Source organism: Petaurus breviceps, unplaced genomic scaffold (assembly GCF_028583685.1).
Source record: "Petaurus breviceps papuanus isolate PSGF00001 unplaced genomic scaffold, PetGlider_PUasm1.0 174, whole genome shotgun sequence".
NCBI lineage: Eukaryota > Metazoa > Chordata > Mammalia > Diprotodontia > Petauridae > Petaurus > Petaurus breviceps.
The window spans coordinates 19,744,207-19,766,870 of record NW_027185761.1 but is presented as its reverse complement, the minus strand read 5'-3'; the positions used below and the strand labels follow the sequence as shown (position 1 = coordinate 19,766,870).

Sequence of the window (22,664 nt, the reverse complement as noted above, 5' to 3'; positions counted from 1 at the left end):
GTTGGATTATATGAGGCAGTGTCCTTGAAACTGACAGTCTAGGAATCTGCACTATGCAGGTGCTCTTAAACTTTGTGATTTCATGGACACCTCTGCCAGTTTGAAGAGTTCTAGGGACCCATCCTTGGAATCACATTTTTAAATAATTGAAGGAAATGCTTTAAGGCTGGTGAAGATGAAAATATTTTTTCCCCACCCAAGTTCACAGACATCCTTTAAATCTATTCTGAAATCCCTTCTGTTTAAGAACCCCTATTCTCGATTCTGGCCATTCCAAAATATGCCGGAGAACTGGAACTAATAAGTCTAGACTCACCCATGTATTGGGTGATCTGAGGGGCACTAGAAAGGCCTGACTTTCCCTGAGACATTGCCATTCCCCCCAGCTCAGCCACCCTTCTACTAGAAAAGTTACCCTTAGCTATCTTCAAGCCCTTTTATTTTTTTAGTCCCCGATCAACATGCAAATGTCCCAGGGAGAAGAAACAATGAAAGTGAGCATTGGCTAAGTGGCCAAACAACCAACCCCTACTTTTTTTTTTTTTTTTGCTTTTTGGAAAGCAATTGGGATTAAGTGACTTGCCCAAGGTCACATGGCTAGATTTTGTGTGTTAAGTGTCTGAGGCTGGATCTGAACTCAGGTCCTCCTGACTCCAGGGCCAGTGCTCTACTCATTGCGCCACCTCGCTGCCCCAAGCCACTACTTTTCTGAGGGCTCAATGAGTGAAGGCCTACTATGCACCAGATGCTGTGCTAAGGCTCTGCAGCACAGACACCAGTAAGATTGGTAGGAGAAGGGCATTCACTGAAACTAAGGGAAGAGAATACCAAATGCCTGTCACTCTTTACCTTTGATTCTTCTACAGAGAATGTTGACTTAAAATGACTTTCCTCAACAGTCAGTTCTAGAGAGTAATTTTATAAAGGTGGGGTAGGGGATGAATTAGGAGACCCCTACCCCAAACAAAAACAAACACAGAAACCAAGCATGACTTACTTTCCCAGTTGACTTGATTCCTTTCCAAATGCATAAGAAACAAATTATCCAGACCAAGAGGAGGCAGAGGGCCAGGTCCCACTTCAAAGAGCCAACCTCATCAATTCCGCTGGACAGTTGCAACACTTTTCGCCTTTAAGGTGTGAGAGAGAAACAGAGCCAGAGAGAAAAGTCAGTTCATGCTCGTGGCCAGCTGGGAACGCGGTGAAGTCTCTGGGACCATCCTCAAGATGCCTGCCAAGCCTCTGAGCCCACCCAGGTTCTCTTGTATACACTTTTGAGTTTTGCTCATCCATGTTGGTGAAAGACTGAGTGATGTGTACTCAATGATAACACTGATCGAAGGACCAGACTCAAAATTATAGAAGTCTCCAGCAGGATGGCCCAGGGATCTGTGGTTGGCCCTCACTGGTTAACACATTTAGGGATAACTTGGATAAAGGAGCAATTAACATGCTTTTCATATTGCAGGCATACCTTGGAGATATTGTGGGTTGGTTTCCAGACTACCACAATAAAGTGATTATTGCAATAAAGCAAGTCACGTGAATTTTTTGATTTCCCAGTACATATAAAAGTTATGCTTGCACTATAATAGAGTCTAAGTGTGCAATAGTATTATATCTAAAGGAAATGTACATACCTTAATTAAAAAATGCTTTATTGCTAAAAAAAAAATGCACTTCTAATTTCCTTCAAGAACTTTTTCTTTATATTCACAACTTGGCTGTTTGTAGCAAGAGGCCTAGCTTTTGGCCTATCCCAGTTTCTGACATACCTTTCTCACTCAGTTTAATTATATCTAGCTTTTGATTTAAAATGAGAGATAGGTGTATCACTCTTCCTTTCATTTGAACACTTACAGGCCATTGTAGGGTCATGAACTGGTCTAATTTCAATATTGTTGTATCTCAGGTAATAAAGAGGTCTGAGGAGAGGGAGAGAGATGGGGAACAGCAGGTCAGTGGAGGAGTCAAAACACATGACATTTATCCATTAAGTTTATTGCCTTGTGTGGGCATGATTCATGGTGCCTTAAAACAATTTACAATAGTAACACCAAAGATCACTGATCTCAGATCACCATAGCAGATATGATAATAATCAAAACGTTGAAATCTTGAAAATGAACAAAATGTGATAGAAACAATGAGAACAGATGCTGTTGGAAAAAGTGCTGCTAGACTTGTTTGTGCAGGATTGGCACAGACCTTCAATTTGGAAAAGAAATGCAATATCTCCAAAGCACAACAAATGAAGGGCAAGAAAATGAGGTATGCCTATATGCAGATAGCTAATAGACTAAATGACAGGATACACAAATACACCAGAGGCAGTGCTGCTGGGGAAGCTGAGATGGGTAGACCCCTCGAGTTCCAGAGTTCCCCACCAACCCACACCTCCCCCCCAGGAGAGGATCACAAGACTACTCTGCCTAATGAGGGGGCAACAGATAAGAATGCTGGGCCTAAAGTCAGAAGACTCATCTTCCTGGGTTCAAATCTGATCTCAGACACTTACTAGCTGTGTGACCCTGGGCAAGTCACTTAACCCTGTTTGCCTCAGTTTCCTCATCATAAAATGAGCTAGAGAAGGAAATGGCAAACCACTCCAGTATCTTTGCCAAGAGAACCCCAAATGGGGTCATGAAGAGTTTGGCACAAGATTGACTGAATAACAACAACAAAGGAGGGGTGAAGGCAGGGCAGAGGAAAAGAAAAAGCAGGTTAAAGCTTCTATGCTCATTGATATGAGGAGCAGAGGTGGGAGTGGCTACTGTACTTTCAGCCTAGGAGAGATCGGATGTTGGGTCAATTCTAATCAGATGAAATATAAAAAGAATAAATGGTTACAGTTTCAAGTTTTAAAAGACACGCCATAGATGAAGGCGGTATGGCTAGACAACAGTTTGTATGAAAAAGAGCAGGGGGTTTTAGTGGAACACAAATCCAATGAGTCAACAGTGATATAACAACTGCAATATAATATCCAAAATCCTAATGCAATACTAGGTGGCATTAAGAGAGGGCTAGGGAAGAGAGAGTGCTTTTGTTTGCTGCCCTCATTAGACCATGTGCAGGGTACTGTTTTCAGTTCTAGGTCCCATATGTTAAAACAGAAGACCAAACATGGAGTGCCACTTTCAGTTCGGGGTTCTCATGTTTTAGGAATGAACTTGATAAAATTGATAGTGTCCTGGAGGTTAAATAGGATGGCATAGGACTTGACTTCAAGGTCAAATGATTTCAGATTGAATGAAGGACTCAGCTTAGAGAAGAAAACACTGGAAGTGGAGAAAGTGGATGTTAACAGCTGTCTTCAAGTATCTGAAGGTCTATCCTGGTAAGAGTAATGATATTTGTTGGGCTTGGCAGAATTAGGAGTGATGGTTGAAAGCTAAAAGAAGGAAAATTTTAGACTTGATGTCGGGGAAAAAACTTAGGAATGATTGGAGCTGTCCAAAGTGGAATGGACTGTCTTGAGAGCAAGTAGCTTCCCCTCACTCTAGGCTTCAGGCAAAGGCTGTCAGGGATGTTGTAGGAATTCTCAATCAAGTACACACAGGACTAGATGGCCTCTGAGGTGCCTTCCGTGTTGGAGATTCTGTGACTTCCATTACTAGACACCTAGTCCAGTGCTCTTCACACTTAAATCCAGGACAGCATTTTAGTAGAAGCACCGCTAAGAGAGGAAGGTGCTTTCCAGATAGAGTTAATATCAATCAGTACCAAAGTTAGTGGTGATGGCTGAACTCATCACTTGAGTAGGGAACTGGCTGGATCCCATTTGGTCTGTGAAGTCTCCAAGTGTCCTTTCTTCCTCTCCCCACCTAATTACCAAGAACCCCAGGGAATCAATCACTGCCATCATTGTTTCCAATATTGTTCTATTACCACTATGATGGGAAGTCCCAATCCTTAGACTTGGAAAGGATCCAAATAATACCACAGTTGGCTGTGTTTTCTCCTGTTTGGTTTCATTCAGATTCTCAGGAACAACTCATGAAAATACAGGGTAGCCAAAGGATCATTTACATAATTATGTAAAGGCTTGGGGAAAAAAAGAAATTTACATGATAACTTTATTGTATATTTAGAAGGAATAGCAAGTTACACATAATAGATTTGCAATTTCATGGGCAATCATCTTTTTAAAAATTATACTACCTTACAGAAATATTTGTTTTATTCCATAAATTAAAAATAATTTTTAAAAAATAGGCAATCTAGCCCCCACCCTCCTTATTTTCTGAATGTTCTCCCTTTCATCACAGCCTCCTAGAAGCTCTAGTTCCATTTGGGGCATAGCTCAAGTACCCCCTTGTAAGTGAAACCTTTCCTAATCCCAGGTGTTAATATTTTGCATCCCCAAATCTTACATTTATTTCTAAAAGTAGCTCTTGTCCTACCTGGATTATAAAAGTAAATTCCTTATAGCCTAGAGCTGTTTCCACTTTTGGCTTTGTATCCTCAGCACCTAAAACTGTGCTAAGTTTTGAATAGTTGGTTTAGCTAAAGGATGCATGGGGAGGATAGAGCTTAGCTTGGATTCTATGTTAGGTACCTGTTCCCACATTCAGTGCTCTTTCTGTGATACTAAGATGTCGTCCTAGAGAAGAGTGGGAAATCCCCCTCAGGGAACCTTCCAATGAGGTGGACTTACTATGGCAGTGAGTATCAATAAAAATCTCCAAGATCCCTGCTCTTCTAACCAGGGAGGCCTCACCGTGCCTTTTTTTTTAATTGGGTTGCCAGAATAACCCAGAGCAGCTGTTATGTACCTCAACTCTTCATATAGCACATGTCACATGGGGCACAGAAATAGTATTGATTCTGGGGATAGGGCAGCAGGCATTTCACAGAAATCTATGCAAGAGGGAAGCCTGAATGAGATGAGAGTTAGTCTGGACTACCTGGACTCCTAGGGAATGGAATATGGAGCAAGTTCTGTGAAGATAAGCTGGTGATGCTTGACTTTTTGTACATCTGCTCACGATATTTTGCCTAGTTCACCATTTTTGAATGAATGGAGTTGTGCATGCAGATTTTCCTGGAAATAAACAGTCTGCATTGGCAATGATCACAAAACATTAGGACCAGAAGGGACCTGAGACATAGTAGTCACACAGATCATTATCTTGTTCAACCCTCTCACTATAAAGGAGGCCAGTGGGGCCCAGAGAAAGGAAGGGACTTAGCCACAGTCACAGCTAGTGCCAAGGTTGAGGACAGAATCGGGGTTTCCAGTGTGAAGGCTGCTTTTCTCCACGCTGAAAGAGTGTAAAATATGACCTACTTTCTCCCTTGCATCTCTGTAATCCTCTGCTCACCACCAATTACAAAATTTTCTTGACTCAGTGCTCTGAAACCATTGGTTTTGATAATAAGAATTTAGGTCTGAGAGTGGGCCAGATATCACTCTGCTGCTGTGTATACAGTACTGAATTGGGCAGCCCCTTAATCTAAAATCGATGTACAATTCAATTCAGCCTTTCCGGTGATTCCTTCAAAGGAAAGAAAGCAAAGTGCTACTTGCTAGGGAGAAAAGCACATTTTTTTAAAAAAATGGTAAACCAATGTCCATTTCAAGCTACTGAGGCTTTATTAGCGATCCTCATGAATATTATAGTAACTTAAGAAACCCAGGGATTTCCAGAAGGCCTTCTTCCTTAGGAGGACTCAACATTCTTCATCCAGAAACATCTTATTTGCTATATTCTATCTAAAGTGCAATGTAGGGTATCTCCCACATCTCCCATTCTCCTGGAAGACAAATCCAAAACTTACAGTCATTATCCAAGGAGATCCTGTCATATCTCTTGTTTTCCCCTCCATATCCCACAGTCCCTAATACAGTACTAAGCACACAGTAGATGTTTGAAAGAGGCTAGCTGAATAATGACTGAGTTCAGCAAAGCTGACTCAATGTTACATGTTTCTGAAAAACCAGTCCTAGAACCTACAGAATCCAGGATGGGAGTCAGGAAACCTGACCTTTTTAGGATGAGAACAAGGCCTGTTGTCTGGTAAGAGAATCACAGAATCCTAAAGTTGGGGTAGACTTTTGGGTCATCCAGTGGTGACAGCCAGCATTTATAGGTGATTATATTATAAGGTCATCTAATCTTACAATCTCAGATTTCGAGCAATTCAATGCAATCAAAGACCTGGGGGAGTTAGATGATTTTCCCAAGGTCAAAGGCAAGATATGAACCTTAGGTATTCTGATTCCAGAATGAGTGGACATTCTCTTCCACCATAATGTTTCCTTGGTCTGCTCCTAAAATACCATGATAGATACTGGGATTACAAATTAAAAAAAAAAAAAGAATACTAACTCCCTGCCCTCAAGGAGTTTATAGTCTTAAATCTTATGGACTTGTTAAAGGTTATATAGTAGCAGAGCTGGACCCATAGAAACCTTGGTCTCCTGATTCTCTCTATGGGGATGGAGAAAGTGGTCTTTGCTCTTTCCAAGGCAGGGGTACCAATTGCAATGTTCTGGGAATCACTTGCCTTCCTCCTTAGCTACAGAAAGAGATGAGAGAAAGCATCCCTGCCTCCTGCCTGCCCCAGACAAGGGACTGAGGACTTAGCTGTTTTCTTGTCCAAGAATAGTAATGATTCATCCCAGGGTGGATCCTGGAATAGTCTGAATGTCTGTTTTTAGTCGAATGGCTCAGCTGCCGTCCAGCAAGCACTCAACAATGTAAGTAAGTTCCAAGTATGGGTCAAATAGTTTCCTTTTGACCCCAATCCAGCCACATAATGGAGCCCGAGCTCCCCAGGAGAATAGCAGAGGTAACAATTGGAAAATACACACCCCGACCTCAAGGCAGTAAGTCTATACAATGTTTCCTCCCCACTCCGCCCTCCCTCCCCCCCTCTTCCTAAAGTATCCAACAATTGGCTCTGCCTCCCAACAGCTGCAAGGGAAGATTGAATATAAGAGTTTGCCAATATGACTCACTCCTTTGATTCTAATAAAGCTAGCCTAATTATATGTGCACGTCTCTCCCTAGTGGTTTGTGGAAAGATCTTGGGATAAAGGACTCCACATTAGCTGCAGGTATTTTCCAAAGTCGGTTCATTGGAGGGGTCCAGGGACAACACAGGCAGCCTGGGCATAAGGAAGCGTAGATACTCTGTTGGTTTCTACATGGTCGGACACCCCAAAAGAGGTCTCTGGAAAGAAGGGAAAGAGGTCAGAAATACTAGGACCAGCTTTCTATCCTGACTCTGTTTGGACCTCAGTTTCTAACCTCTAGGGTTGGACTAGATAATCTCTCAAAGTACTGATGAATTTAGACATTCTGTGACTTCAGATGGTAAGGATTGGATTAAACAAACTAAGGGAGAACCAGGCTTCACCCAGTAGTTCTGGCTTTGGGCTGAATATAAAGTCAGTAGGAAACTGCCACCTTTTAGGCTATGGGCATTAGAATTTTGATGGTTTCAAGGTGAGAAATGGGGAAGACGAGCACCTGAAGAATTCAATATGCCAATGATGTGGAGAAGTATTCCTTGGGGAAGGGCTGGTTTCCCTTAGAGAAGAAGGGATTTTCTTGGTTGGGCTTGTCCCATGTAATGTCTCTCCAGCACCCAATCCTCACAAATCCAGCCAGCCATCATAATCAGAGCAGTAGAACTACTGTCAGCTCTCATGAAAGGGAAACCAGGATTGCAGCAATGTTTTGCAACTGTTTTCAGGCATCAGTGAATAAAATATCTCCCTAAGATTTCTATTTTTTCTCACGAAACCATGTTCACATGTCAACTTTCCAATTCTGACAATTGACATTTATTCAGGGGTCTAAAGAGGTACAAACCATATTCCTTGCAATGACTTTTTGGGGTGGAGGGAGCATAATTATGATTACCCTCATTTTCAGATGAGGAAGCTGAAGTTCAGGAAGATTGAGTGGTTTGGCCAACCCACAGCTAATAAGGAGCAGTGCCAAGTTTTGAACCCAGATCACTTGACCCATTGGGATTACAGTTCTACTAAGGGTTCTTTTAATAGCTGGTCAGTAATTGTGTTCAGAGTCTTAATGCATGTCAGGTTATAATTAAGGTATATAATAACCAACAAACATTTATTGCCTTCTACATACCAAGTTGCCAAGAAAACCCCATGGTCTACAGAGCTGTCCACAGAGAGTTGGACATGACTAGGTGACTGAACAACAACGACAACAACAATGAGCCTGGCAGTGTTTGTGTTGCGTTACATATTATGTGTTGTGATGTGATGTCAAGCTGACTTCCAAGCCTGGCCATGTCTTTTGACATATACTGGCTATGTGACCCTAGTGGAGGGTGTTTCCTCACCTGGGAATTCCCTAGATCAGTGAATCACACACATTCAATCACTGTCTCTCTAGGTCACATCCTCACAACCACCCTTGGGAGCTCAGGCCAATCTTTTTGTCCCCATTTTACAGAGTCAATGGAGGCCCATGGAGGGGAAGGAACTCAGCGTTAGACAACTAGAAAGAGGAAGGAATGAAACCAGGTCTCCTGACCCCCAATCCCAAGCTCCCCTCAGAGCTAATGTCAGACAGGCACTTGAGTTTGGCTTGAGTCATGTTGACTTGGGTTCCCAGGCTGGCAGGGACTGTGAGTAGAGCTCATGCCAGGCTGGGGGGGGAGGGGGGAGGGCAGCAGCCCTGATCCCATAATAGCAGGAGGCTCCTGGATGTAAACACCAGAAAGCAGGGTTGAGCAACTAATATAAAGTGTCCCTTTTCAGTGGATCATGTGAGAAAGGACTCCTTCCTCTCTCCTTCCTGATGACAGAGATGTGTGCAGCACTGGCCACCCAGGGAGGCCCACAAGGGTACAACAGGACAGCCTCCCACCAAGGTCAGCCACCGTCACAAACAGTGTCCTAAGTGCCTGCTTGTCTTTAAAGACAGCTTGCCACCATAGAAGGATGAATGAGAGGGTTCCAGTGAGTGTCTGATGGGCATTCTTGGATATGTTCAAACAAGGCCAGCTCAAAGCTTGGTCCAAAGTACCCAGGAGGGCCCTAACATGGCCCCTAACTCAGTTTCTTGCTCCATAAGGATGCTGGGGAGAGATTTCTTCCCTAAGCAGGTGTCTATCAGATGAGACACCAAATTCAGGCTGTCTGATCCCCTCTCCTGGCTGCTCACTCCCTGACACTTAGATGTTGTTGGCTTCCCAGTTAAAGGTTCTTCTGCTATCAACAGAAAGCTTCTCAGGGCCTGACTTTCTGAGCACTGCCTGCTGAAGGCACCTGGTGCCTCTGGAAGCTGGAAAGTGTTCCAATGCACAGAGGTGGCTGGTTCCAGCCTTCACCTTTGCTGGTCTTTGGCTAGAATCTCTGGAACTTCTGACCCTCTCCAGCTTCATCACCTCCAAGGCAGAGGAAGTGAAAGGCAAAAGTTCACAAAGTCCACTCTCTGAGCAACATGCCCAAAAGTGTCACTAGAGCACCAAATAAGTGAGGGTGAAAACAGTGCAGAGACTCCAACAACATCCACCAGTCTCTATGTGAATACTTATAAAAGCAAACACACCTTTCCTAGGCTACATGAGTCTCTCGATAATTACTATTTTCAACTCTACATTGATGCTATTGTTGTTTACAAAATATGGAGCCATTTAATTACAGTATTGAATCCATAGAAGCTTTGTCACATATATTTTTTTTTCTAAATTAAAGGATATTGTAATAACAAATACTATCAGGTGAATTCTAAGATTTTTTAAAATTTGTTGAATTGTTTTCAGTCATGCCTAACTCTTTGTGACCACATTTGGGGGTTTCTTGGCAAAGATGGAGTGGTTTGGCATCTCCTTCTCCAGCTCATTTTTACAGATGAGGAACTGAGGCAAACAGGGTTAAATGACTTGTCCAGGTTCACACAGCTAGTAAATATCTAAGATCACATTTGAACTCAGGTCTTCCTGACTCCAACCCTGGCACTCTATCCACTGTACCACCTAACTGCTTGTTTGTTTGTTTTTTTATGTCATCACACACATGCACACACACAAGATTTGGGAACAATGTAGAAGGAAAAATAATTGTTTAGGGTCAGAGGGCCTGGGTTCAGTTCCTGGCTGTGTGACTTCAATTAGGTAGCTTGCCATCCATGGAACTCAAGTTTCCCAATCTGTAATCTGGGGGTACTCTTTTAGATGATTCCTCCTAGGTACTCACTCCTGTCACTCATCAGATGATGAGAGAAAGGTCATTAATGGCTAAAACAAAGGACAAAGCTTAGATCTTTTCCTTATTCCTTATCTTGACAGCATTTAGGTGTCATTCAATGAAGCATTCAGTGAAGAATGCTGCAGAGTCAATTCCAGCTCTGAGGGAGGTGGGGCTTGATGACCTCTGAGGTTCTTTCTAAGACTTCCCCCCCCCCCTTTCCCGCCCCAAATTCTATAGAGAAAAGCCTAGACGCCAGCAATCCTTGGGCTGAGCAACCTGGAAAGCTAAGACTGGAAAGACTTCCTTCAGGTCTGAGTTTGCCAAAAAATACCAGTCCATTTTTTCTTTTACCCAGTTATGATTGTGAAGCCTCCTTCAGGACAGAAGTCCTACATAAGGGCTATTCCACTGTCTCTTCCAGTAGCCAGGTGGACCAAAAAGTGGGAAGGAAGCAAGGTGATTCTATTGCTTGCCTCTCCTAAACTTTTTTGAACTTGACAAAGAATCAAGATGAGAAGAGTGGGAAGAAGAGATTGTCTTATTTCTGCTGTGTAAACAAGTATAAGTCCAGTAAGACTATTGATGACCACAAAGGATGAGTACTAGGAAGAAAATGGCAGTGGGGAAGGATACAGGTTCCAGCTCTTGCGCCAAAGGGAGATGACACTTCTGATCTTCCCAGCGTGATCCTAAGTCAGGGCTCCAAGGATTGTGGGGTTTTCAACAGCAGAAGCAGTTGACTTGTCATGAAAGATTTGCCTGTGACCTTGGGGCCTTCTCCAGTGACTTTCACCAACTCTCCTTGGGTGAGAAACATCTCAGAGTATGGGAATGTAGGCCCACAGTTCATGCCAGGAAGGTTCAAGGGATAAAATCTCAGACTTAAATTTATGGCATGCAATATTAGTCTGCTGGGTTGTTTTGGTGGGCCTTTCAACATTGAAGAGGAATCGAGGGAGTTTTCCAATAAATTATTCCAGCTGCTCTCCTGCAGGGCTTGAGAGAGAGACTCCATAATGTTCCCAGGGACCATGAGGGGAGGGCTCATTTTCCAATGTCTGTAGGGGGTAGGGAGTGGATGGGTCAGAGTGAGGGTCAAAGTGAATCTCAAGCATCAGGAAAGGGTTTCCCTTATTTCTGGAAACCCCAAGGGATGGGTGGAGTGGGAAGCAGTAGCCCCATACACTCTTGACTTTCTGTCCCTCTAATTCCCCAAACTGACTCTTCTGGAGGAAAGGGCATATTGAGTGGACAATACCAGCAGCCCATGCCTCAGGGCTGGATCCCTGTCTCCCATAAGAGATCCTCTAAATCCTTCACAAAAGCAAGAAGGAAGGAATGTGTGACTTGACTTGTTGACTTCTGTAATAACACACTGGAAAATCCCATGTGGAATGCCATCTCTTTAAACACCCTAACCTCCCACTGGGCTCAACTTGCTTCTCTCCCTTGAAATGTCCTTGCTATTCCTCTCCACCTATTAGATGCGGAGCCAGAACAATTGGCTTCTACCTCTTACTACCTCTATTGCCTACAAGTCACTCATTCTTTCTTGGCCTTAGTCACCTAAGGAGGAAAAAGGAAGGCTTTGGACTGGGTGGACTCAACAATCTTTTCCCACTCTAAATGGGTGACCAAATGGTGTCATGAAAACTACTCATTCTTCAAGTTCTTCCTGATCCATGGAGTCATCCCTGGCCCTGCCTTCCTATGCTGATCTCCCTCTTTTCTGAATATTTGACGCTTACTATGTCTCTCTCTTCTCAACCTTTCTGTCCCATACAATAGAATTTCACAAATAGTCAAGTATTAGTTTATAGTCATCTGTCTCATATACATTGATCTAGTATCTCAAATAAGAATAAGAATTTAAACTCCCTAGAAGTAGGGAGTGGGATTTGGAGTGGGGAAAAGTGCTGGAATCAAAGAACTGGTTTGAAAATTATTTTCTGGTTATTTATTAGACTGGCCAAATCACTTATTCCTTCTGGACCTTGATTTCCTCCATTAGAACATGGATGGGGAGTGGGACTGGAAAGGTAACAAAGTGAGTGATAAGGTGCCTTCCTTCCCTAAATCCCTCCTACCCCCTCCCCCAAATAGCTAATGCAGGGCTGGGCACAGAGTTAATGCTCAACACATACTTGAACTGGTACATCAGAAACTTCTGAGTAAGCCATCAGCCCATTCTATGGCCTGCTCATCTTACAATTGTCTTGGGCACTGACATAAGTCAGACTTTTCCAAATGTAACATTTGCAGAATTTCTCCTTCATGGACACCATTCTTTGTCCAGTCCTTGGCTTATATTTATATATACAATTCAGAGGGACACTCAAGCTGTCTCAAGTAGTTGCCCTGGAATTCAAGTGGGGATTAAGTGGCCCAACTGGGTGAGAATTGAGCACTGGGGTTATTACTAATTGGCCAGATGAACACAACAAGGAAGGGGAGAGGGGGGTGGTTTCTGAACCTACTATGTCCATCTGGATCTCGTAAGAGGTTTGGAGGATGTTTCCCAAGACAGTCGAGTATCTCATGCCTCCCTTATTCAAAGTAGGAGAGAAAGGACCTTCAGTGGGAATGCTGAAAGGCAAGGCCCACAACAGTGAATAAATTGAATTTATCTGTGACTATAAGTAACAAAGAAATTCCATAGTGATGCTCAGCCCAATTATTCCAGCCTCATTCCTACCAGACTAGGTCAGAGTTGAATCCAAGTGGCCAAAAGAAACTTAACTGGGTCAATGACTTTATTCATCTTTGGAGGGGAGAGGCCAGGGGAGAGAAAAGAGATCAAGCTGCCCAGAACTAAGATGCTCCAAAGGTGAGCAGTAAATGAGAAGAAAGCCAAGGAGCTAGTTTAAGGTACGAAACAGGTAATTGGGTTTGAAATAATGAGTTGACTGTAGCTTAAAACAGATGACCCCTCCCCCCAACTTTAAGACTGTAAGGAGGTATATGTGGGGAGGTTGAGGCCAAATTCTTTCCAGAATTCAACAAAAGGTAGAAGAAAACTGCCCTTGGCCCCCTGCCACCACGGGGCAGGCACTATCCAAACTAGCTTCCCGGGTGTGGTTCCCATCTTAGGTTATTGAGGCATTCATTTGCCAGACCTGAACTGATGTGTTTATAAGAAAGGGAAGGGGTGAGGCCACCCAACCCCATTCAAGTGAGAAGAATTGATTGTCAACATTTCTATGACAAATCTCTATTCTTTAGGCACTTAAAAGAAAGTTGGCCAAAAAATATATATGTATACGTGTGTATGTACAAGTACATTTATTTATTTACACCCATATATGTGTGTATGCACATGTGTGCTTATTTATTTACACACACATGTATGCACACACAATATATATGTATGTATGCATGCATGCATGTATGTGTATATGAACTACCCTCTAGAAATTTCTAAAGGAGAAATAAAAACCAACCACTATTTGGAGTGTTTCTTACAGGTTATAGTTTGGCTTGAGATGTAAACACTTCTTTTTACACAGGATTGTTCCTGAATCTTTCTCTCTGATGGTCCACAGCCTCCTGCCCCCCACCCCCACCCCAGAAGAGCATTGCTGACAACAAAATCTATTAAACAAATTAGAGGACAAATTCCAATGCAAGTAATTCATTCCACCCAGTCCACCTGTAACATCCCCCATATTAGCCCCTAAAGGCTTCAGTGCTCCCAAGCTCCTGGGCCAGGGCCATTGATAGAAAGCATCTGGGGATGTGGTTATGCTTCCATGAGGGGAAAGCAATCCCCCAGAAGATGCCCACTAAGGGCTACTGGGGCTCTCCCTGGTTCCAGATGCCACATGAACATCGATATCAGTAATTCAGTAAAAGACAACACTCCTCACCTGGGAAGGAAGGGCCTCGGAGAACAGTTCCCCTCTAAAAGCCTGATAATTGCATCTGCTTTTCGGCATCCTTTGTAGTGGACTTATGGCAGGCACCTGGTGCAGGCCCAAGTGGGTTGGCTTCAAAGCTACCAACTCACCCTCATTGCTAGGGAAGGAAGGCATGTGCCCATTAGGACAATGGCACAGGGGAAAAAAAAGAGGAAAATGCCTATTCCTGATTCCCCTGTGGGGGAAAGATTGTGTGATAATGGGAAGGCTGAAATTTTCTCTCTCCTAATAAAGTCTGGGACATTCAGAGGGGTCTGATTTCTTGATCGAATTAAGGCCAGGGTGGACCCATGTTAAAGGGGTGGGGCCAAAGGTGCTACTGATGCCATTGGACTTCGTCCCATTTCTGTTAGATCTTCCTGAGAATGGACATGGGTGCTTCTGGAAAGCCTTTGTCTTTATGAAACAGGTGGAATGCACCAATTTCCCACACCTCATTAAAAAAATAAAAGAAGAAGAAACAAATTAAACAGTGTGTCAGAGATAGGCTTTTCAATCAGATTTCTGAGTAAGAACTAAATTGATCTAAGTTTGGGGGTTTCTTTTGTTTTAATACACACATAAGAAAAAAAAAAGACCAAAGGTGTTATAGAGTGAGAGACTCTTCAGTTAATGAGCAAACCAGGGCGTCTCCAAGAAAAACCATGGGTGCTCATCTCCCCTTCTAAAACTCTGGGAAAACAGCACATTTGGACTAAATTTCTCAGTGCTCTATCCCAATACCCGGCAAAAAAGCAGGCACCCAAGAAAACCATTTCTTGGCTGGACAGTATTGTCTCTAGGGAGAAGCTCCAGGTACACTCAGTTCATTCCCTGACTCTAGACAACAAAACCATGAAGCTACAAAGAGAACTTAGTGTCTCCTAAGCAGGCTAGACCTAGCAACAGCCTTGCCCTTGAGCAGTACCCTAAGGCAATGGAGGATACATTTTAATGGCTCCTGAATATCCTGGGCAGGAAAGACAGAACTTACCTGAATAGAGAGGCCTTGACAGTTCACCAATAAAATGCTTTCCTTAGAACAACCCTATAAGATTGGGGAGCACAACCTATATCATCCCCATTTGAGAGATGAGAGAGAATTAAGCGCTGAGGACGACAGCACTATTAAGTAAGGGTTGCAGCCAGGTCCCAGATGGAGGGCATCTAGCTCTACCCACCTTAGACTCTCCCTCTCCACTGCAAAACCTACCCTTGTCTTTTCATTCTTAAAACCAAAATGATTCTTACTCCCAATATTCGATGACAGGTGAGGTGTAGTTTGTGATGTTGCCGGTCATTAACGTCCTGTTCCTTCTCAGGCTGTCTTCCAAGCAATGCGGGGTGTTCCACTTCTGATTGCAGAGGGACCACGGGAGCTCTTTCTGAAATGAGTCAAACAGGTAGTAGACCGCCCATGCCAAGATGACGATGTAATACACGTTCAGGAGGGACACAATCACGATGGAGGCATAACCAATACCTAGACAGGAGAGACAAGGAAAACAATCAATGACTGTGGCTACCTATTACCTCCAGGACCAATTAGGGACTCTCCTTTTACCTGGTCCTTTCCTACCTCCCCAAGCCTTCTCCTGGCCCTCTCTAGTCCCTCTTGTCCTCGCCAGTCAATGCAAGCAAAGGGGATGGACTAGATGGTCTCTTAGATGCGCCCCCCTGCCCCCCCAGATCTAAATTCTAGGATCTCATGCCAGTGGTAGGATTAGTGTTTCTGAAGGAGAACTGTATTCTAACAACCCCTACCTGATACAGTGGAAAGAATACTAGTAGTTCACCAATAAAATGGGGGTTCAAATCCCATACCCTCCAACTACTGTCCAGATGACCACAAGTAAGTCAATTATCTTCCCTGGTCCTCAGGGAAGTGAATTATACTCAATGGCCATTGAAATCTCCCCCAACCCAGTGCTGTTCCTGATATGAGTGCTTTTCACTGAAGAGTGCTGACAGTTACCCCTCTGATATGGCTTAAGAGCCCCCCCCGCCCCCATCCCAAAATGTCTCCTTCACCAACCTACCAATGTATCTTTAAAAAAAGAAAAATTCCACTCAGAGTCCTCTGCAGAAATAGACCAATTCGCCAATACTTATTACTGCCTTGAAGAGAGACCTTGGCAGGGGAAGAGGGAATGAAGGATGTGGGATGAAAATAATAATTAATTCACCTTCACATGGAACTTTTTTTTAAAGTGTCTTCCTATCAGCAGTCCTATGGGATTAGTGAGTGTAGCACTAGTGTGCCACTTTTACAGATATGGAAACTGAGGCTCAGATAGGAGAAGCAGACTCATAGGTTTAGATTTCACAGGTAAGCAAACTTAAGGTACAAAAAGGTTGAACTAAATAGCCCAAAGGTATTGCAGAGTTTGGATTTGAATCCAAATCATGTACACCCACATCAAGTAACCTTTCTAGTAGCATGACTTGCCTAGGGTCACACAGTTCTTCAGTGCCAGAGCTGGGATACACATCCAGTGTCTCTCATTCTCATATCTAGTGCCCTTTCTACCATGCTGAGTTGCTTCTCAAGTGGGGCCTGGAACTTAATCCTTGGCTTTAAGAGGTCCACTTGAAAACAAGGGAATTTTTTTAAAGCTGTCTCAGAAAAAGAGGGCCTACAAATGCACTTACATGGTTAGCATTCCGAATCAATGTTTGCCTTCTCTAAAGCTAAAAAAGCAAAATTGTCCCATTTTTTCCCCTGAAGTCCAGGCTCAGGGACACATACGGTTCTGTCCTTTGTGACTTAAAATGGCAAAGAGGGAGGGGATGGAATGTAGCTCTTGATGGCTCAATCTGGTACAAAAGTACTCTGTGCCTAACAAAAATGAAGGCTCCCAGTCTCTAATCCTGTGGCCTGTGTAAGGAGAGGATTTCAAGTGACTGTTTCCTCTTCAGGCCATGGCTGAACTAGGGCAGGCATTCACTTAAGGGCACATGATGTGCAGGGTTTGGCCTGGTTACCTGAGATCCAAAATCTAGTGATTCTAGCATAGAATACTATGAGTAGAATTCAAGGATCACAGAATCTGGGGATCAGGGAATCTACTGAATTTCAAAACCAAAGAGATTGAGAACCATGGGATCACAGAATCTGATTATGAGAATTTTAGGATGGTCTACTCTTAAGACTTGGAAGGAAGCCTAAGAGGCTACATAAGGCAACTTTCCATCAAAGGGAGAAATGTCCTCCGCAGGGTGGGGGTGGAGGTAGGGGCAGTCAACCAGTATCCGTTGGAACTTCCAGTGAAAAAGAATTCAAAGTAGGATCAGGACACAAAATGAAAAAGTTTCCTCCCTCTATGCCTTTGTGGTGGGTCCTTCTGCCTAGAATAGCCTCCTCCAATCTCATTCTCAGGGCTAACATATTCTTTAAGACCCTATTCACAGAAAGGGAACGTGATGTGGTATGAGGACTTGGATTCAAATCTAGAGCTTTGCTGTGTAAACTGCATGACTTTAAGATCTCTGAGCCTCCGTCTCCTCATCTGGAAAGAAAAGGGGCTTGGATTAGATGGCCTCTAAGGTCTATGCCAGCTTTAAATCTATGTTCTCAATAGCCAGATTCCCCCAATTGTTACAACGCATGGGGAAAGAGACACACCTTAACCTGACTCCTGGGCCAGGTGAAATGGATTTCTATAAACTACAATGAGGGAGGCAGGACAGTACATACAAAACTACACCATGGTCTTATTAACACATGCTACCCACACCCATAGCTCTTTATCTACTAGCGGGTCTGAGACACTCTCAGAGAGAGAGAGAGAGCAGTAAGACATGAGGTTCTGGAGGGAATAGAAGGTTTTATTTTGCTCTCTGTACTGCTAGAGCCTAGACCATGGTAAGCACTTAATAAAAGCATTTTATGGATTGACTGGCCTTGGAGTTGAGAGGGTGCCAGACCTGGAGTCAGAGAGAACTGAGTTCAAATCCCACCCTGCAGATAATTACTTACTAGGCACATAATGTATTTATTCCCTTTAAGCCATAAGTTTCATAATCTGTAAACTGAGATAATAATAGCAACTGTTTCATGGAGTTGGTATGAGAATCAAGTGGGACAATATATGTAAAACTCCTCTTTGTTGTTGTTCAATAATTTCAGGCTTTCCATGAGCTCTTTTGGGGTTTGTTTGGCAAAGGTCGGGGAGTGGATTTGTCATTTCCTTTCTCCAGCTCATTTTGCAAATGAAGAAACTGGGACAAACAGGGTAAGTGACTTGCCCAGAGTCACACTGCTAGTAAGTGTCTGAGGCCAGATTTGAACTCAGGTCTTCCTGACTCCAGGGCTAGTAGTCTATCCACTGCACTATACTTACATTCCTTAAAATCATCCAGAACCATGATCTACTATTAGCAGGATTATTCCTTTCTCCTGAAGTGTGTTCTCTTGGAATACATTCCTAAGTACTACCCTTAATCTGAGGTATCAAGGATTTAGATGCTGCCGTGTAAACACCTTAAGGTGACCGTGGCACTTGGTGAAAGTTGGCCTTTCAAAGGCATGTGTTTCAGTTGGACTGAAGACCCAAAATTCCCTGTAGGGCAGGAGCCATCATTTCAGTCAGGTTGGGGGGGGGGGGGGGTGTCGTGTCTCTGCTTTACCAAATGCTGTTGGGCCAGTAGAAAAGGGTCATAAATCAGGAGCATGGGATGGTGGGAAGAGTTCTGGGCTGGGCATCAAAAAGCCCATGGTTCTCTAAATAGGTCTCTGCCAACTAACTGACTGTGGGCAAGTCAAATCCCCTCTCTGAGATGCAATTTCCTGCTCTTCAAAATAAGGGGGTTGGACTAGCTGATCTTCCAGGCTCCTTCCAGCTCTCAAATCCAAGAGTTAATAACCACCCCTAGCTGACATACAAGTAAATGGTGACTTTTTACTTTCACTGCTTCCCTAAAACATTCCAGCTGATATAGGTCAGCAAAATGCCTGTTTGCAAGGGCAAATATTTTGGAACTCCATGGGATTATGGGAGGGTTGCTTCCAAAATCAATAGCTGTGTGTCTGTGAATATGCACACACAAATTCCCAAATGCCAGTTGGAATGCATGGGGTGAACTTGCTATCAAGGATGGTATGCTAAGTGAGAGGGGTGAGGGGCTGGGAGAACTCTCCCCAATTCCCCTCTTTGGCACTTACTACAGTTGGGAGACCTTGGGCAAGTCTCAACTTTCCTAAATCTCAATTTCCTCATCTTCAACCCAGAGCTGAGATGTAGATTGTGAGGGACAAATGAAAGGATGTACCTAAAGAATTTTCCAAACTTTACACTTCAATTGTTACTGTCCAAGATAGGTAGCATTGGGTTAGGTGGTAGACGAAAAGTCTCAATTCTATTAAATTCTTAACTCTGGTGAGATTACCATTGCCAGCAACAAAAAGAACTAAGTTATGGGGAGAAGCAGGTGATAGTAACCCAGAATTTTCCAAAAAAATGTCTCATATTTCTTTTTTTCAAATCTTGAAAACTGCCATCCAATAAAAAGACTTGGGTGAGTCCCTTTAATTTCCCTACATGTAAAATAATGGCCTTGATCTAAATGATCTCTTAAATTCCTTTCTAATTTAAGATCCTAGAACTCAGTACTAGAGGAAACCTTTAAGAAATTGACTAGTTGGGGTGGCTAGGTGGCACAGTGATTAGAGCACTAGCCCTGGAGTCAGGAGGACCTGAGTTCAAAACCGGCCTCAGACACTTGACACACTTACTAGCCATGTGACCTTGGGCAAGTCACTTAACCCCAACTGCCCTACTAACCCCCTTCCAAAAAGCAAAAAAAAAAAAAAAGTAAAAGAAATTGACTAGTTCAGACCCCTCATTTTATGGAAAAGGAAAATGAGCTTTACAGAGGAAGGTGACTTAGTTAAAAACATACAGCCATTCAGCAGCCAAGCTGGGATTCTCACACACCACATTTGTCCCCATATTCAGGAGTCTTCTCATTGTACTAGTTTTGCTTCCTAGTATGAATTCACTTTATTCTGAAACTCTGAAATTCACTTAGTGATTTGATAACATATACACAAACACTACAAAAATGAACACATCTAAATTATATTTCCTGAGCTCATCCAAGTAATTGTGTTTTTATTTACTCTCTTGTCCTTAAAGCTAACTATAGATCTTTAAAAAAAAAATTAAACATCCATTTGCTGTGCTATAAAAGAGCAACAGCTGTCTGTTGGCTTTTAAAAAAAATTGAAGTGTAAATGAGATGTCAATAAAAGCGTAATCCATGAATCTGTCAATTTTTTTTTTATGGACTTTAGCCCAAGAAGGCAATGTGATGCTCAGGTAAGAGCCTGGGAGACAGGAGATCCAGGATATAATTGGCCTTGAGGAAAATTCCATGTGACCTAGGGCAAATATCTTTCCCCCTCAGTATAATAATATAGGTGTTCTAAGGTCCCTTCCAGATTGGACACCTTTCAAAGAGACATATAGCCATATTTTAACCCACTCCCTCCTATGAAATGACATTAATAAACTATATATGTACAATGATCTTTCAAGACCAGTAGGTGAAGGAACTATAAAGTCCTTTAAAAAATAAAAAATGGAATCTAAACACTGAAATGACTTTCTATTTCCTCAGTCAATAGCTATGTTTCCAGCCTTATCTCTCCAAAGTCAACAGAAGCAGCTACCCAACACTCCAAACAAAGAGTACTAATTTGCCAAGCCAATACAGCCTCCACTTGCCAGCTTGTACCTTTGTTCATGCTGTTCCCCCTCTACCTGTTGAAATCCCACACCTTCTTAAGGGTTATACTCAAGCCCCACCTCCTCCAAGAAGCCTTCTGATTACCTCCAGTCTACTTCCATCCCTCCTTCCTCCTCTGTACTCTCCAAACACTTTTTATATACATAACTGTTTCTCCATGTTTTACAACTTTCCTAGTGTCAGAGTTAGCTGTGAATAGAAATAATCACTTGTACATAGATAGGATTTTGATATGGAAGAGACTCTTAGAGTAAATGCTTTTCAATCTCTACCCTTCACTCTTTCTTTCATGGGTAAGGAAACTAGATCAGTGCCTTCGCTTGCCCACAAAACCACGTTGCCTGTGTATGTGTCCTGATCCTTGGGGACAAGGACTAGATCTCTATTTATCTTTTGATGATGGACACATGTTTTTCCAATCAGTGAATTGACAATGCAAGCCACCACCCAACTGAAATCATCTCTTGAGAGTTTCCCATCCTTAGGGATTTTAGTCATACCAAAAGGCAGGACCAAGAGAAATGATCACTTTGCTCTGTTCCATCTGTGGAATGTGCTTTGTAGGGTAATTTCAATCTTTTAATAGGATGAGAAAGTTGAATGGAAAAGTCTCCGGTGACCCACACCCAAGAAGAGACCATGAGTTAGAGAGAGAGAGGTCACTGTCCATGCTGTCCTTCCTAATTCCTGCTTCCTGGCACAAAATGTACTAATGCCAAGTCTTTCCTCCCCTTCCTACTCTCCACCCCCTCCTTGGTGCTTCCAACTCCCTGTCACTGAACAAGCTGCAATTTATCTCTAAAATGACTTCATTGTTTACAATGGTTTTGTTAACTGAGGATTGTTGTCTTCAGAGACCCAGTTTATGGTGGCATCAGTCATTTATGCAGCCATAAAGCCAGCCTCATCTTCCACGTGGGTGGTTTGCTCAGGTACCACCTATACAAGGTAATTAAATCAAAATGTTTCAACCAAAATGGATTGCAGAATTACAGATTTAAAATGGGAAGGAAACCTTATGAGGTCATGGAATCACAGATTTAGAACTATAAGGGACCTTAGAGTTATTTTCAAACCTCATTTTACAGATGGGAAAAACTGAGTTCCAGAGAGGTGAGCTAGGGTCATACAAAGGGCAAACAGCAAGAGTTAAAACTGAGGATTAGGTAATCCTCTGGGTTCAAATCAGATCTCCTTCCGCTTCTCCATCAGTGGTCACTAGAGACATTAGGTCACTAGAGACAGTGCTTTTCTCATGATCATCCAAAGAAGGGTCTGTCAGTTCTTTGTAACTTTTCCCCTAATAGATTTCTATACTATTGAATTGTCCAGACAACTGATCTCACTCAGGGGTTAAGGGCCAAAAATATAGAATCATATTTTATTTTGAGTCAGAGTTGGAGGAGGGGGAATAAGAGGGTTGGGTGAGTGGGGATCAGGTCACAAAACTGCAATAAAAGCTTCTCCCTCAGTCTGAGAATCAGTTTCCTACCTAAGAAGAAGCAATACCATGACATTGCTAATAGATTGCACTCACTTAACTGAACATTCAGGAGAGGACATTCACAGGGCCCTTTGCACTCTGATACAACTGTTGGACCCTTCTTTTAATGATGTTTTAAAATGCATGAAATAAAATATTAATTTGCAATGGAAACCAGTTATACTGGGGGAAAATTGCATAAATATATATTTTTTGAAAGTTCATAGATTTCAGATTAAGAACCCCTATTGCCCTACAGTACTTATTTTCAAATTGTTCAAGACATTCCCACAATAACAAGAACTGTATAGTATAGTATAGTATAGTATAGTATAGTATAGTATAGTATAGT

General features: G+C 42.8%; 1 protein-coding gene across 2 annotated transcripts in view; it reads right to left on the bottom strand.

Moving 5' to 3' along the window:
- SLC6A6 (solute carrier family 6 member 6) overlaps nucleotides 1-22,664 on the bottom strand; it is a 138,985-nt gene that overhangs the window by 42,434 nt on the left and 73,887 nt on the right. For both annotated transcript variants that reach the window (XM_069083861.1, XM_069083862.1), the window contains exons 5-6: nucleotides 15,331-15,562; nucleotides 998-1,130 (exon numbers count right to left, since the gene is read on the bottom strand). In XM_069083861.1, the coding sequence (XP_068939962.1) occupies nucleotides 998-1,130; nucleotides 15,331-15,562 (365 nt within the window). The remainder of the gene's footprint in view (nucleotides 1-997; nucleotides 1,131-15,330; nucleotides 15,563-22,664) is intronic.